Source organism: Silurus aristotelis (assembly GCF_946808225.1).
Source record: "Silurus aristotelis genome assembly, chromosome: 11".
In the NCBI taxonomy this organism is placed as follows: domain Eukaryota; kingdom Metazoa; phylum Chordata; class Actinopteri; order Siluriformes; family Siluridae; genus Silurus; species Silurus aristotelis.
The window spans coordinates 11,549,380-11,566,698 of NC_139584.1; the positions used below are offsets into that span (position 1 = coordinate 11,549,380).

Consider the following 17,319-nt stretch of genomic DNA (forward strand, 5'->3'; position numbering starts at 1 on the left):
ACACACTTGGCACCACTGATAAAGAGGCCAATGAATTTCAAAGGGTTCAAATGTTTCCTCTGCTTTCGCACCATGATTTTTTATTCCTTTCAGAAAAGAAATGCCCAAAGCAAGTATGTTCATTTCATAACAGTTGGTAGGTCACAGGGAGTCATTCACTGTGAAATTTACTAAATTGTATTATTGATTTCGGCCATGAAACACACTCTGTTCTGGAGTCCCACAAGACCATAGGCAGACTGGAAAAGCCGCTTGAAGTGTGTCAATACCTGCCAGTGTTTCCCCACACATAAGCAAGACATGGGTGGGGCGACCAGGTACATTGACCATTGTGCATATATATATATATTCCATATGATTTTTACAAATATAATTATCAATCCAAAATGAAATCGGGATTCTGGTTAATGCTTGGACATGAGTTGCCTGATACATTTAAAATGTAACTCAATAAATCTGATAAACTGCGATGCATTATGTCACAGCCTACTCCCAAATTCTGTGCATTTTATAGTTAAGGACAATCACTGGCATTCAGCAAGTGGAACACATATAGCAGTAACAAGAACCGATGCACGGAACTGATGTCTTATGTAAAATAGCTGCTGTTCAGCCTTGATGGTTCACCTTGATTTATTGAGCGCATAACAAATCCTACTCCTCATTTAACCACTGGGAATAAACCGTTTTAATGTAGTCATGCAGCACAATATCGAGCGGCAACATGTGACTGAAAGAAAAAATGTCATTTCTTTTCATATCAGTTGTTAACTCTTTGGTTGGGTTTGGATTTACTCTGAGTGATCTTAAATCCTGCAAAATAGGTCCGAAAGTATGTGGACATTCCAACATCACACCTGTGTTATGCGCTTGTTGAACATCCCAAAAAAATTAAAATTTCCTCTGCTGTTAACATATCCCTCATTCTTCTGATTAGGCTTTCCACTAGATCTTGCGGCATGGCCTCTAAAAATTTTAAAATGTCTACAAAAAAACGATTTATTTTCTACAATTACAATTATACTTCCATAAAAATCCTACATTCATTGCTTAGTGGCAGACGGAAAAAAAGAAAAAAAAAAAATCAATACAGTGGTTCCCAGTATAAGTGACCTAAAGGGGGTGGTAGGAAACAAAATATCACTGTAAAATAAAACAGTGCTTGTTATTGCTAATATCTTTTTATTACTACCCGTCCTCCATGCCCCTGTCTCTCTGAGCATTAAGAATAATTGCTCCTACAAATGTTGTGAAGATAAAAAAGAGAAGCAGCTGGAGAGTCCTTGGTGAGCTAGTGGCGAGGAGAAGGTCAACAGAGGCACAGTGAGCAGCTGTTATCAGCCCCAGTACCGTGCAACAGGGGAGCATGCACTCGTGCTTATTTACACCGCGGCTACCTGCGGGGCCACACGCGCTGCTCCGAGCTGATTGGCCTGTAATGGGTTTGCGAACACAAGGACGGAGGTGGAAGAAAGCAGAGAAGCACACATGCTGTAAAATCCACTACTATAGGTCATAGGCACAGGATGGTGGGGTGGAATGATATGTCAGTGGGAGTGTGAACTGCTCATGCTGTTCACTTTCAGCTCAGTGGGACACACACACACACACACACACACACACATACGCACACACACACACACACACACACACACACACACACACACACACACACACACACACACACACACACACACGCACACACACACAGAGGCACATTCTGGGTGTGGTGTCTGGAGCACAGTATGATGAGTACCACGTTGTTTAGGATATAAGATTGTATTGAAGCCAGCAGTAATACTATAATGCTATCCTGGCGTTCGACAGAAGATTATTTTTACAGGGAGGTTTTTTTCGTTCCCCAGCTCAGTCATATAACTAGCAGCAGCCCCACCTGAGCAAAATGAGCTGATTGGGCTGTAATAACACCATTGCAAGCTGCCAACATATTTGGTCCATGCTGCTGGGTTGTGATGCATTTATAAAATGAGAGCTGGGTCTTTCGGCTTGTAGTAGTGATGTCTGGTCAGCGGTATGATGTGTGTTCAGTAATACCCAGATTAAAGCAAAGGAGTTCGTCTAGTGAAAAGCAGGATGCCTGCAGTATCCTAGCAAGACCTCCTCTGTCTGTCAGGAGCACCAGGGACAGAAATCTCTCGTTGTGAAACAGCTTTTCAATCTGGGGAATTACACAAAGTGCTCACACTGTCAATGCACCGCCAGTTTTATGTGATCGGGACTGGGAGAGAGAAAGAGATAGAGATAGAGAGAGAGAGAGAGAGAGAGAGAGAGAGAGAGAGAGAGAGAGAGAGAGAGAGAGAGAGAGAGAGAGAGAGAGAAGAAAAAAGCCTCCACTGAAAGCTATTCAAAAGACTTGGCAAAGCACCAGTGCTCCGTCTCGTGCTCCTTCTGAAGGCACTCTGGCTCACTGGACATAACATGGTGCAATTACTTAAGTAAAATTAACTGATTGGGCAATAAATATATATATATTACAAAGTTAAGAAGTACAAAAGAAGGGAAAATAATAACAAGAGAAAAGCCGTAAAAATTGCAAGACCGAATCCAAAAAGACCATTAATCTTTAGTGAATACACTAAAAATGAGAAACGTTTTGTAATTTGACAACTTAACTTTGTGCTAAACAAAAATAAAAGAGGCCCTGCCCAAATCTACTCTGACTCTGCAGGTAAAAGTAAAAAAAATCTGATTAAAAAAAAAAAAATAAATAAATAAATAAATAATGTGATAATCTGAATCCATTTCTAAAGAGATACAGTTTCACTCTCATTATAAATAACCTCTTATTTTGGCCTAAGATTATAACCAGTGGGCTTTTCTACTGTAAATAGCTCTGCAGAGGCCTCCTCAAATCCCCTTTGAGAAGACAAATATACCCATACAGAATGTATGAAACTTCATAAACACCCCAAGTCATAAAACATGGTTTTGTAAGAATAGCATTACATGGGGCTATTTCAGAAATCTGTACAAATTATGACGGATTCGTGTCACTGAGTGCATCTCACTTTTACGCAGCTCTAGTTTTAGATATCGAGATCCTAAAGTGTTTTTTAGCTTTTATGTCAGCGGGGAGTGCGATTTCAAATATGGAGTAAGAGCAAGCTATATTGAGGAGCAATTGAGATCCCTTTTGTACAACATTCTTTATTTGCAAGCTACCATTTGCTCTGCATACATCCAAAAACAACATCAACTCTTTCCATTTCTTAGGCGCCACAAACTGACAGATATGTAGGGCACATTTCAATTTTGTTTACTCCTGAGCAACTGCCTGTAACCAAACCAAATGCATTTCTATCAAAATTCCTCCTCCATTTCTGCACGTTGGTTTGCTGAGATATTTCGAGCATATAAATGCGAGATAGCAAACATCAGTGCATCTCATCTCAAGTATAACACTTCAAATAAATCAGCAAAATAAACAGAGGAGGTGAAAAAACAAGGGTGCGAGAGAGAGAGAGAGAGAGAGAGAGAGAGAGAGAGAGAGAGAGAGAGAGAGAGAGAGAGAGAGAGAGAGAGAGAGAGAGAGAGAGAGAGAGAAAAAGACAGAAAGGAAAACACAAAGCACAAAAGCGTTACAAATCCACACCATTTTCCCAAGCTGGGTGTCCCTGGCTGAGATGAAGAATGACGTGTCTGCTTGGTAAGAGTGTTTACGACATCAGGAGAGCTGCTCTGGGAAATGGATTACTCAATCATCAGAGCTCAACATGTTCACAGAGCAATGTACCGCTATACAACTGTGTGCAGTCATCTACTTGTTGTGTGTCTACTGTTTGGACTTCAGAAATTTTGAACCAAGGTGGTTGGAAAATAGCACCCAATACAGCCAACCATTAGGCTACAAAAATAATGGCACTAATTTTAAAATAGAAAAGGATGAAAAGGTTGAGCCACTGATTTATAGATAATAAGTGCAAAAGCTCACTATTTTACACATTCTCTAAAAGAGAGGGTTACTTGACCTTATTATAAATGCAGCTTAAAAAACTAATAATGACAGACACCATACAGAAAAAAAAGAGAGTTTAGGAATGATATGTCTGAAGTGGTACAGACAGCACTTTCATTTACATTTGGGAAACTGGAACTGGAATTATAGCTCTGACATTCAAACAATAGGCTTGCTGGAAGCAGATTGTGGGACACCAGAGTAATCATCTCTCAAGCTGAGCCTTGTGGTTTTATTTTTTCATGAGCCAAATTAGGTCAGATATCGTTCCACTCGCTCCCTATTTTTCTATTCAGCACCGCTTCGAATATGTTTGAGGCCCTTTTAACGAGGCTAAATGGCCTGCTTTACCTTGACGAGATTACATTTGCTTGAAAGAAAATGTTGTGCTTTAAGTAAATATTCTGCTAATAACTGTCAAATAGAAAGTGTGAAACCCATGTGTGCTGTTCTTCGCCTAACAGTCCATTATAAAGAGCTGGTGAGAGTATGTGGAGTGTGCTAATTGAAATATGTGTCACATTCACCGGCAGAGCCTTCAGGTACAAATTAGCTTCTAAACTAAGCAGCGTAAAGTGGGAATGTGCTATATTTTTTAAATATGGTTGGCTAAGCAAGCACATATTGCACCTACAGAATAAAATAAATGTATGTAATTCACATATTCACATATCTAGACAAATGTATTGGGACAGCTTGCTTTTTTGGCCAAATGTGGTTTTTGCCCAATCTGGTAGCACATAGTTGGAGACACACAGTTGTACAGAATTTCTTCAGATGTGGTGGCATCAGATTTTCCTTCACTTTACAACTGACAGACCCAAACCTGTTGCAGCACTGTGCACAATGCCAGCTCCATGAAGATATGTTATACATAGGTTGGAGTTGAAGATCTTGAGTGACCTGCTGTAGAGCTCTGACCTCATTTGAACGTTTTTGAAACCCCCTTATTGAACACCTTTGGAATTAATTGAAATTCTGACTGCACCCCAGGCCTCATAAGCCTACATAAGTACCTCAATTTAATAACACCCCTGTGGCTAAATAAGCACAAATCTCCACAAGCAAACTCCAAAATCGAGTGAAACACCTTCCCAGAAGAGTGGAGTTTATTAAGTAAATGAGAACTAAATAGGGAACGGGATCTTCAAATGTAGTAAATATTTATTTATTTATTTCCATATAGTGTATTTTACCAGTGCAGTATTTTTTTTTTAAAAGATATAGCATCTTATACAATATGTAAACAACACGAGATTCAAAGAACCACAATATTAAGTGACATTTACATATTGTTTATTTTTTCTATGAGAATCCACGGCACACAATTCCATACAGATAAATATTTGTGGAACGAAGAACTGGCCAAATCTGTAAAGATCAGAATCACCACGTCTCTGATCAAAGGCAGCAGAGTGCGATGACGAGAATGTCAGGTAATATTATCACCAATTTAATTTGCTTGTGTACATTTGAGATAGCCAACCCACCTGTCTTGCTCTGCAGCGCACCTGCAAATATACACACAACACACAAATAGTTGTGCTCTTATTTGAATGGTACATTTTAATATTCAAGCCAGAGCTAGCTCACACACCAATGTACCGTCCAACTAACATCTCAAAGGGATTTCACATTTCAGTACTGCCATTTGAGGATATAGCTATAAGAACATAACCTTTACATTTAAAAAAAGAATGTACAATTATCATGCAACACACTTTTTCGGTACAGAGCTTTCGGTTCGGTGCACATGTGTACCAAACCCAATTCTTTTTACGTGCGCAACATACTCAAATCTGAGTTCCCTCAGAAACGTATTAAGTGGAAGACCAAAAGTTTGTTCTCTGCCTTGCACATTGAGTGCCATTGCACGAATGCAAACTACAGTGATTACTAAACGGGAATCAGTGTTCACTCTGTGACATTAGGTTAATATTGGAACACTATGTAAGTATGATGTGTCGGGTTTGAAGCAATTTTAAATCTTAATACCCATTTCTGTCATTCAAGTGACAACAAAAGCAGACTATGCTTATTACTCAAACGCCCACAGCCTCATAATATACACTAATGGAAAATAAGCATTTTGACGCTTGTGTTTTCGTTATATTTTTTGTGAACATGTCTGTTAGGCTTGCATACATTTTCTTTTTATAAGATCAAACAAAATAAACAAAAAACAATCAATAAAAACAATTGACAGGGTAAAAAGTATTCAAACTAATTGCCAACATTAGTAGTTTGCCAACAAAAGGAGCCTCGGAACATCTATGATAAAAAAAAAAAAGAAAGAAAAAAACATGTTTTTTCTAGATTTGGAATTGAATTGAATTGTGGCTCATCTCTTGCCAAATTCTCCAAGGTTGCAAAGGTCCCTCTGACTGACTCACAATTTCTAAATCCTCCATACATTCTTAATGGAATTCAAGTCTGGAGACTGGTAAAGCTATGCATGGTCTTCCTGAGTTATTTTGGTTCAGTCCTGTTAATGGATAATTAGCCCTGTATCATGATGCTCCCACCATGTACATCACTGCAGGTGCGGTGTTTTTAAAATTATAGGCCTATTTTTCTCCAAACATAACAAGCTGAATTATTTGCTAAACAGTTCTATTTGTGTTATGTTTCAACCTGGAATATTGTTCCAAAATAATTGTAATTAGTTTAAATGATTTTAGACACAAATCTGTGTTGTTGTTTTTTAGCAGTGTAACTGTTCTGTCTCTTTGTAACGGTAACTTCTCCGTCCTAATACTGTTTTTTTCCTCATTTTGAGTTTGACAAGAGCCAAATTGCGATAGCTAGACGACTGGGTCAGAACATCTCTAACACTGCAACCGTTCCCAGTCTGCAGTGGTCAGTATCTATCAAAAGTGGTCCAAGGAAGGAACAGTTGTGCACCGGTGACAGGGTCATGTGCGGCCGAGGCTCATTGAGGCACATGGGGAGTAAAGGCTGGTCCTTGTGGTCCGATCCAACAGATGAGCTCCTGTATCTCAAATATCTGAAGAGGTTAATACTCGACGGGTCAGAACTGTTCTGGCAGCAAAAGAGGGACCAACACAATGTTAGGCGGGTGGTCATAATGTTATGCCTGATCAGTGTCTTTCCCCTCACTAAATGGACTCACTAAAAAATAATAAAGCATTCCAAGCATCCAGAATGCATTTATGTAAATCTTTCTAAAAATGAAAACACTGGGATGTAGGTGTCTACACTCTTTCAAATTTTCCCAAAAGTAACAATTAAAGAAACCTTAAGCCTTAATCTCTATACAGATACAGTTACAGAACTGTAGGCCATCTATAAACAAAATATATTGATCAGTTTCTCATAATCTAAGTTATTCTATTTTTTTTTTTTTCATTTTAACAATGTACACATGAACAAGGCTTCAAAAATGCCATCTAGAAATATTCCTGTTGGTCACACCAATATTCAGACAGAAAAAAGCACCAGGGTGTTCATTAAGAGTTGTGCTTTGCATTAATGACAGTGTCTATCCTTGCAATGCATGCAAAGCTGTAAATAAAAATAAAAATAAAAAAGTTCCCCCACTCAAACATCAAAATGTCTTTTTTTCTCTCTTTCTTCAAACACACCACTGGTCATGTCTTTATCATAGGTTTTAGTTGAAGATGAAAACATTTATAGTGGCACTTCATCTCTTCTGAGCCCCGAATGATGCCTGCTGCCACTTGTGCTAAGCAGGGAGCTTGATTGTTAGAATGTTCCCCACTTCTTTAATCAATGGGGAGCTGAATGTCTTGATTCTTGGAAGCTTTAAAGAGTATAAAACTGACTCTGAAAGCATGGCTATTCTATTTCCTTATAAATCTCTCTCGCTCTCTCTCTCTCCTTCTCTCTCATATACAACTCGATACTGCTACTAAGTTTCGAAAGACAATAAGGACTAGAGAAAGACACAAAAATAACTGGCAGTTTGAAAAAGAAAACTAAAGCAAGGTATTCATGTACATTATCAATAACTCAGAGACGGCCTACTGTCCAGCTCTTATGTTCATCAAACGTATCATCAGCGTCACCTTTATGTAATGTAGCTTTATGTTGTGTGTTGTAGCTCTATGTTGTTTAGTGTAGCACCAGGGTTCTGGAGGAACGTTGTCTTGTTTTTACTGTGTACTGTGTACCACTGTGTATAGTAAAAATGACAATAAAAGCTTCTTGACTTGACTTGACAAAACCTTTTTTTTTTTCACACAAATTTCTCTTTTTTTTTTTTTTTATCACTGTTGGGCAATTTGTGTTATTTGCCTTTTTAAATACAGATTCATGAAGTGTTTCAATTCTATAATATACACACATGCACACTGGATTTTACTCATTGTGTTTCACCCATATGATGAAACACAAATATGTGGAGCAGTTTCCAGTGTTCACTCTTGTGAGTAACACCTACACTAATGTAATAAAAGCTCCAGAGGCTGCTGAGGGAAACAAAACAAGCAGCTCACTTGTAAAAACCCTGAACTATTTACAATGCATACAGCATCTCTACAGGAAGATGATATTATGAAGTCTTTCATCAGATCACATTATTAATCTAGTATGCTTTAGTGTGCTGTGACTAAAATACTAATTTCTTTAATTTAATATTTAACATCAACCCTAGAAATAATACAATGGTACAGTTAAGTTTGTTATATGGTAATGTAGTAGCTGTCTATATTATTGGGGTGGAATACAGCAGACTGAAGCTGATCACATCAGCACTCGAATGTTTCTTTGAACCATATAGAATGATGTGTCTGTCCAATTATCTCAGTTGGTCCAATTATCTCAGTCAGTCCAATTATCTCCAAGATAAACAATTATTTATTGTCACTGGAACAGGAACTAATCCTTTGATTATTTCTAAATTGTTAGAAAAATAACCACCGGATTATAGTTGCAGCCGAACACTTAGGTACATCTGCTAAGTTGACATAGTAGTAAAAGTAGATAAACAAGCATCCCCTTACTAGTGCATGCCTACAGAAAACGAGTAAAGAGTATTATAATTAATACAATATAAATAATCTAAAAAAAAAACTGTATTTCAGTATGAAAACACTAATTAGAGCCCCTTAAATCTCATTTGCATTCAAGACACTGTAGAAATTCCCACAATGTATCTAATTCCACCATATACACCAAGAGCCATCAAAAGCACTTTAATGATGCCTTCAGGAAATATTCATTATGTTTTTCTACTATCAACCTGTGCATAATGGGGGTCGTTTTCTTAAGTCCTATAAAAAACAGAGCAGAAGAGTGAGTGGGAGAAAGAGAGAAAGAGAACGAGCGTGAAAGAGTTCTTTTCTTCGAGTGACACAAAAACCTGGAGGCTCAACTGTCTCGCAAAAGATATACTACTGCCCTAATCTGCATACAGCTGACGAGAATGTGAGTTATATCTCATCTAAATGTAAATTAGGTGTTTTATACCTTCAGTAAACACTTTATATTACCGTGCACTGTTTTAATAAACCAATTAGAATTTATTACCTGGATACCGAAGATATGAGCTATTTCTCTGAATTCACTTTTTTTTATAAAGCAAAACCTTGGGAGTTATCCTGGAAAAAAAAAAGAGTAAAAACAGCTGTACTGGCAGCAGGATGCAAGATGAATGATCGTTTCGAGTCAAATAAATACATCTGCTTAAATTCCTGTGCCTCACTCAGCAATAAATTAAGCTTGCAGTGAGAAAGTATGTGTAACTCGCGTCACACCTTTAAAATACAACACAAAAAATGATCTTTAATACATGAGATATTTTAACTTGCCATCTTGCAGGTTTTAAACATGGAACTGAGACCAAAAAAATAGGCTTGGCTGCAAGCAGTGGTGATCGACGTACATAAACCCTGTACTTGAGTTAAAGTAGAGATGCACTGGTATGATTTGACTGCAGTTAAAGAAAAAATGCTCACTTGAGTAAAAGTACAAAAGGATTTGCCTTCAAATGCACTTAAGTATACAAAGTACTATTATTTATTGCGGCTATAATGTTCCTATTATCATTAATGTCACAAGACTCTTTGCTTAATCAATGCAGTTTATGTAAAAAGACTTTAATGTTACTCAGAGCACACTAATCTATTAATGGAATGATATTAATGAGTCAAACACTGATTGATATATATAAAAATTATCATGAGCCCAAAATCCTCCTTTTTACTGCATCAAAAAAATGTGGGTGTTGTGGTGAGTTAGATTCAGGAGATTCTTCCATCATTTATTACTTTTAAAATGTTGAACCGATGCTGAACTGTATGTTATGTGTACGTAGATACCACCAAGCAGCAAATCAAAACAAGTTTAAAACACAACACGCGCTCGACACTGATTGGTGGCTTGCACTTTGTTTGACTTTGAAATGTAGTAATGTTAAAGTGAAAGTCTCCCCAAATGGAAATACTTCATACTACAGACATGCGAAAAGGCTTCTTAAGTACAGTAACGAATTACATTTACTTCTGCTTCTTCTAGATGCATCTGAAATTCTTCTAATTTCCTCAATTGTCTAACAATCTACAATAAACTGCATTTCGTTCATTATTTTATCCTGTTTATTTCACTTATTTTCCCCTTTACATTCAGCAAACAATGAAAAGTTATCGCACAAGTTAGTTACAAACGTTTTGCCTGCGAACATTCTCTCTGTAAAGGATGAGTAATTAACTGTCATATCTAGGGCTTTCATATTTCCATAACGTTCCTCTGTGTTATGTCCTTTCAGTGACATTGGAGCTCAGAACTCAATAACGTTTAACACCAACAGCAGCGTTTTGTACTACCGGAACGTCACTTCTCCTTTATCAGCGTGTAAGCAGCTAACGTTGTTTAACGTGTTGCTTTGCTGAAACAGCGACAGGACATTAATTTGACATTAGCACAGTAATATCAATTCCTCTCTCTTTTCCAACTTGGGTAATGCATTTACTGGAAAGAGATTAATATCAATTCCATTAATCATTCAGGAGAATTTCCCTAGCCAGAGAAGTGTGGGTAATATCATATATGTTAGCTGATCTTTGCCTGGTCGCTCGATGCTCATTAATCAATGTCGCTGGCCCTCAGAGCCATACTTCAGGGAAAAAACTGAGAAACATATAAATTCCCCTGATGATTTATTTATATTGACTCGGGCTCGGTAAATTTATGTTGATCATATTCCTTTTTCTTTTGTCAGTGCCCTTCGCTGCCCACAAAAAAATTATGACATAACGCATGGCACAGTGGTTTACAGCAAAGTCGGCCTCCAGAATCCAGCAAAAAAAAGTTTGCAGTAGCACTGGGTCTCTCTCCGGTACAGTGTTCGACAGCCGCGCATCAAGCGCTACTGCAAATATTCACATTTCTGTTACACAGAATAACTACACTAGCATCGTATTGTGTTGTTACGCACTGCTTTTGTATTTCATCCGATTGAAATTTTTCAATCATGACCTCCGGAATTGTACACTATCAACTTTTCTCTGGGAAAAAAGAAGTTACAAGCTGATAAGACAAAAAAAAAAGACTAGCCTATCCTGAAATTGCATTGATATAGAACATTTCCAAAAGTGCAGAAATCCTTTAAAAAGCTCTCCCACAGGGAGGCTAGGGGCAGTGGTGAGCCTCAGCCCTGCGGTGGAGTGAATTGGTTGCCTGTCAAGAATATGAAAGCTGAGTCTCATCTGCTGGAGTCCCTGAACCTAATCTCCCAGCAGAGAATGATATTGTGTCTGTTCCAGAGCCCTACTGATTCACTGTCAATCCAGCCTGGAGCCGCTCTCAGCTGCCCACTTGACCTTGTCGCAGAAAAAGCACTTTATTTTCATTATGCCGCCATTCATTCTGCCCTTACTAAAAAAGAGCCAAACAAAGGCCATTTACTCAAAGCATTCTTCAAAATATTACAGTACTGTTTAATTACAGCTTTCAACACGTGGACAGACAAGGTAAAAGAGCAGCCACTTTTTGCAACAGGCTTTACGTTGTTTTGTGTTTTACGCTGGGTTTTTTTAACCACCTCCTTCTGTATGAAAGGAAATAATTAGACTGTAAAAGCATAGCTCAGATTGACAAATCTCTCACACCACATAGCAATTCACTTGTACACAACAGAAGGGCTAATATTTGTAATCATACAGATTTGACAGTATGTAGACCTAATATTACCTTCTAACGCCGTCATTCGTTCTTCAGGTCTGACTATACACTTAAACCTTAAGAAAGCATAGTATATTGGGATTATAATTATGAATATAGAATGATAGTGTACTTTGGGCATTTGGCAAAAAGAGAACAAAACAGGCAGAAATATTCATAGTGTATTTCTAAATCAATGATGACAAGAATTATTTCGATTTTTAACTGTCCTGCACTTAAAAAAAATCATAATAAATTTACACCTGAAACACATGTTTATGGCCTCATATATAATTAGCTTTTCTCAAATTCAGGCTAGGAATCCAATTTATATTTTATTCGAACAAATAAGATTATTCCGTTATGCCTGGTGGAAGAGTTTTTTCTCTGCAGGAAAAATAATCTCAATTTAGCATTAGTGATGTGCTGCATAGACGGAGTAAGGAGAAGAAACTGAACCCTGGGACAGTGAGCTCTAAATATTCAGCCTACTCACCACTCTCAAAGCAGGCATCAAAGACAAGGTGTCCTTTCCGAGCCGCTCCTGTGTGTCCTGGAGGAGTGACAGTCAGTTTGCTCACATTCCCTAGCAAGGCATCATCTCCTCCTGTCTCACTACCTGTAAATCACACAGCAAAAAAGCTCAACATTTGCCAAATAGAATCACAGACGACGCTTCAGAATGCAGAACAGATTCAACTCATCCGAACCTGAAAATATCATTTGACAAATTGAATGTGAATCACTGTGTCACAGTGTGTCACTGTCACAAAACAGATGATGCATGTGACCAGAGGATGTGTTTATTTTTTTTGGTTTTAAGAACGTCAAGAATATTTTTTATAAGATATAAGATTCAGATTCGATCCGTGGCTCTGATATCAGGATTGTATTGAAACTTTTTAAAGGCCCTGTGCAGCCCTAGTTTTAGAATGATTCATACAGGAAAGTGTACACTGAATTCTTTTACTTTTTGAAATGATCTTAAATCTTTTGGAAAAAAAAAAAAACCTCAAACAATTTGATAATAAAGCAACATTGTTTTATTTGAGAAAAATGAAACGAGAGGACGGCGTGTGTTGTGATTTACATGTTATGAGAAAACTTAACACAATGCTATACAAAGAAATTCTACTTCAGTGAAAGTAGCAAAACTAGAAGGTGGGCACAGAACAGAATGTCTTGTAAAGGTATCCTAATAATAAAAAACATTTTTTATTTACTATAGTGACAATTCCAACAAAACCTGTTATATTTATTAGTTTGCTAAATTGACTAAATGGAAAGTGTTTTAGTATTACAAAAGATAATAATATAAATAATACAGAAATAATAATAATAATTAAAAAATAAAGTGATGATGTACATGAGTGGGTCTCACACCTACTGAGCACCGGGTGAAAGAGTTGTAACAGCACGCTGCTTCTTTGGCTCATGTCTGACTTTAAAGAAGATATACCTCTAAGTATATCTGACTTAGAAAGACATGAAAGTTCCCAGAATCCTTAAACAGCTAGAAGAAGGCGTAGGATAAAAGACCAAACTAAAACATTCTGTTGTGTGCATCTAATCTGTTTATTTTCTTCTTCAGGCACGATCCAGTGTTTGCACAGTAATCAAAAAACAGGTCAATAAACAAACACTAAGGGTGACCAGCCGCCCCAGAGGACACTCGTTTGCCTGATATACGCAAGTTTGAAATTAAACGTTGAACAGAAAGGGAACACGCATACACTTCCTTTTAGCCACTAATCAGGTATCATTAGTTCTGATAGAACTTTGCAACTAGAAGATACTGTTTCAAAAGGAATACATCATATGCATTTAAGGCAGATGCCCCATCAGAGCGATGTGCAGGTATCTCACTTATACAGCTGAACAATTAAGGCTTAAGGGGCCTTGTTCAAGAGCCCAAGAGCAGTGGCAGCATGGTGGTGCTGGAATTTAAACCCATGGCCTTCCAATCAGAAGACCTAGATCTTATCCATTGAGCGACATCATCCAGCTTTCCACCAAATCAAAGAACAGCAGCCTTTAATGTTCAGCAAGAAAAAAATTATATTAAGAAAAAACATCCATAAACCATTTCCCTTTTTAGTGTAAGTTATAGTATAAGATTCTCTCCTTCTCTCTCTCTCTCTCTCTCTTTCTCTCTCTCTCTCTCTCTTTCTCCCACATTATAAGATTCCCCCTCTCTCTTTCTCTCTCTCCCATAGTATGAGACCTTCTCCCCTTCTCTCCCTCTCTCTTTACTCCTCTCCTTCTCTACCTCTCTCTCTCTCCCACGGTATAAGATTCCCCTTTTCTTCCTCTCCCTCTCCTCCTCTCTTCCTCGTTCTGCCTCTCTCCATCTCTCTTTCTCTCATAATATAAGATTCTTTTTTTCTCTCTCTCCCAGAGTATAAGATTCCTCCTTTCTCTCTCTCTCTCTCTCTCTCTCTCTCTCTCTCTCTCTCTCTCTCTCTTTTATAGTATAAGATTCCCTCTCTCCTTTACCCCCTATTTCCTCCTCTCTCTCTCTCTCTCTCTCTCTCTCTCTCTCATAGTATAAGATCCCCCTTCCTCTTTTCTCTCTTTCTCTCTCTCTCTCTCTCTCTCTCTCTCAGGTTTGCAGTCACTCTTCTTCTGTGCCTAAAGCCGGGACGTGATGACGTTTGACGGCGCGTGAGACGCGCATTCAAATTCCCCGCCATTCCGCAAAGCCCAAACACTGTCTCACAGCAGCTGACTTCCGGTTACACTGCCTGTGTGTTTCCTCTGCTTCTGGAGTCAATCCGACTTCATTCAAACAATATCGCTATAATCAGGACTTGCACAGGAATCACCCTCTGACAGCTTCATCACTCACATCACACTCTCGGGCTTTTGCATTACAACGCATTGAATACAGTCACATTGCCTTAAAATATATATATATATTTTTATCTGTTAATTCGTCCAAAATATTATTAAATCCGTTTATTAACACGTCTGGATCCATTAGCGTTCTGCCATTCAAGTACACACTGGTTATTTAGGAAGTAAAACACAAGAGAAGGAAATCCTTTTCTTTATTAATTAGACAGAATTTGGGAATAATTATATATCAAACTACGGTTACATCCAAAGCGCACAACATTGAGACACTAACCACCAGGCTTATAACAGCGGTAATTACAGTGTCACCATCACAGAGACGCCGACTAGCCTGACTCTGTTCCTGGGTTAGCGTTAGCAAGCGTGGCTAACGTTAGCACAACATTACACCGTTATTATCCTTAATTATAAGCAGCAGCACCTCGCTCGTGCGCTCTCATGCCATTCGGTATTGTGCGTGTCGCTTGTTCAAAAGGTATAAGGTAGAGACGCTGCTTAGTGTTTTACACACCGGTGTCGGGCTCTCCAACCTTCTCCTCCATCTTCCTGGGGTTTTTTTTCCGCTTCTCCACCAGCCGCCAGGTAACGCCGACGCCGCACGCGCGTTGCCAAGACAACACGTCCGGGCGGGAGCCGCGGAGAGGAGAGAGAGCTCGAGCCGCTGACGTCAGACGCGCTGTCAAAAAAATAAAAAAAGGGTGCGCGCGAGCGCTAGGCCCGTTAGCTCCCCCAGCTCCGCGGATGTCTCTCAGCAAGATCCAAAGCTGTTTCCTACAGAAGGAAATACCGAATACGTTGAGCTGCAAAAGAAAAAGAAAAAGATATGCATTAATGCACTTTACCCATAGACTGTACCGGAGTACACCGGGATGCTACAGTCACGTGACCACCTGTCTGTGCCATGCACTCCGGGTTCAGTAATACAACTTCATTCCTGTGCAAAGGATTTTTAATCAAACTGCATCTACTGTATAGCAGGGCTCTTTTATCCTTAATAATATTATAATGTGGATTAAACACCCATTAGCTACGACATTAAAACCACTGAGAGGTGAAGTGAATAAAATGATCACTCTGTGTCACCTGTATGAGCTGTCAAAAAGTGCACTATTTGTAAAAAAAAAAAAAAAAAAAAGTATTGGGACACCTGATCTTTCCTGCTATATGTGGTTCCTATACAATTGTATACATCACTCCCACTGGGAGATGCATGATATTAAAGATGTCTTGGTGTGTTGGTGTCAAGTATATTAGGCAGCAAATGAACGTTTGGTGTGTCACGTGGAGGGAAAGGAGCAGGTTAGGGGCACAAGGGGGATGTAAACAATATTAGGCTGGTGGTTTTAATGTTATGGATGATCAGTGTATATTTATATTATACTTTAGTAAAGGTCTTAAATGGTTTTATCCATAATAAAATGAGAATGTAGAATATTAAGACAGCTGTCATAGCTACTAGAATCCACGTCAAGCATTTTAAATTAAAAACTATGGACTTTACAAATACAAATACAGTTTACAAGTCTGTGTAAAGAAAGCAGTCAATAATAATAACCTTCACTTTACCTTAACTCAAAATCTGCCCATTGAACTTAGATGTTGCTTTAAAAATCCAAGATGATTATTATTCATAAAAAACAGTATTTTTATATAAAAAAAAATGTCATGCAAGAATTTTTCCTATTTTGTTCTCTTCACCAAGGTCCTAAACTGGTCATATCACATATTGTCATAAATAGAGTATTGCCTTGTAAACAAGTTGACTGACTGACTGACTGACTGACTTGGGGTCAGCTTGGTGTAGGATTTGTGCATAAGTGACTCATTTCATTTGAATGTGGATGTGTTCTTGAATATAAACAATATTTTAGTTATCGCCGATCTAACATTTGCACAACACAACCTCCAATGTGTAAAAAAAAAGGAATGAAGGAAGGAAAAACTTAAGAAATAAAAGAAGTTGTGCTGGTTGAACAAAAAAGTGTACCACGAAGATAGATCTTGCTTTGTACTTGCAAATTGGACCCAAGTTACAATTTACCTTATGTACTGTTAATTTTTCAAATTAGTTATACACTGGCCCGCACATACATTTAGGCTTTAGTTCCATTAGCATGCAAAGTGTGCCATCTTAAAAGCAGAAATAGTCGTCGTTCATCACTGTATTAATGTATTCTACTTGCTTTAATGTATACCGCCTGACTAAAAATTATGCCGCCTCTATTTTGGTGGTTGTAGCCTTAGTTTTTTTCCATTTGTAAATAAGATATATATTGTATAAAACACCAAACCACCCACTGAAAAAAAAGATTTCACTGACAAGTTCAAATACCTTCCACTTAATA

At 38.1% G+C, this 17,319-nt stretch overlaps 1 protein-coding gene across 1 annotated transcript in view; it reads right to left on the reverse strand.

Moving 5' to 3' along the window:
* The window catches only part of agbl4 (AGBL carboxypeptidase 4), a 320,509-nt gene extending 304,784 nt beyond the window's left edge, over positions 1-15,725 (reverse strand). The window contains exons 1-2 of the mRNA XM_083555525.1: positions 15,486-15,725; positions 12,615-12,737 (exon numbers count right to left, since the gene is read on the reverse strand). Coding sequence (XP_083411651.1) covers positions 12,615-12,737; positions 15,486-15,516 — 154 coding nt within the window. The 5' untranslated portion in view covers positions 15,517-15,725. The remainder of the gene's footprint in view (positions 1-12,614; positions 12,738-15,485) is intronic.
* Between the last annotated feature and the right edge of the window lie 1,594 nt (positions 15,726-17,319).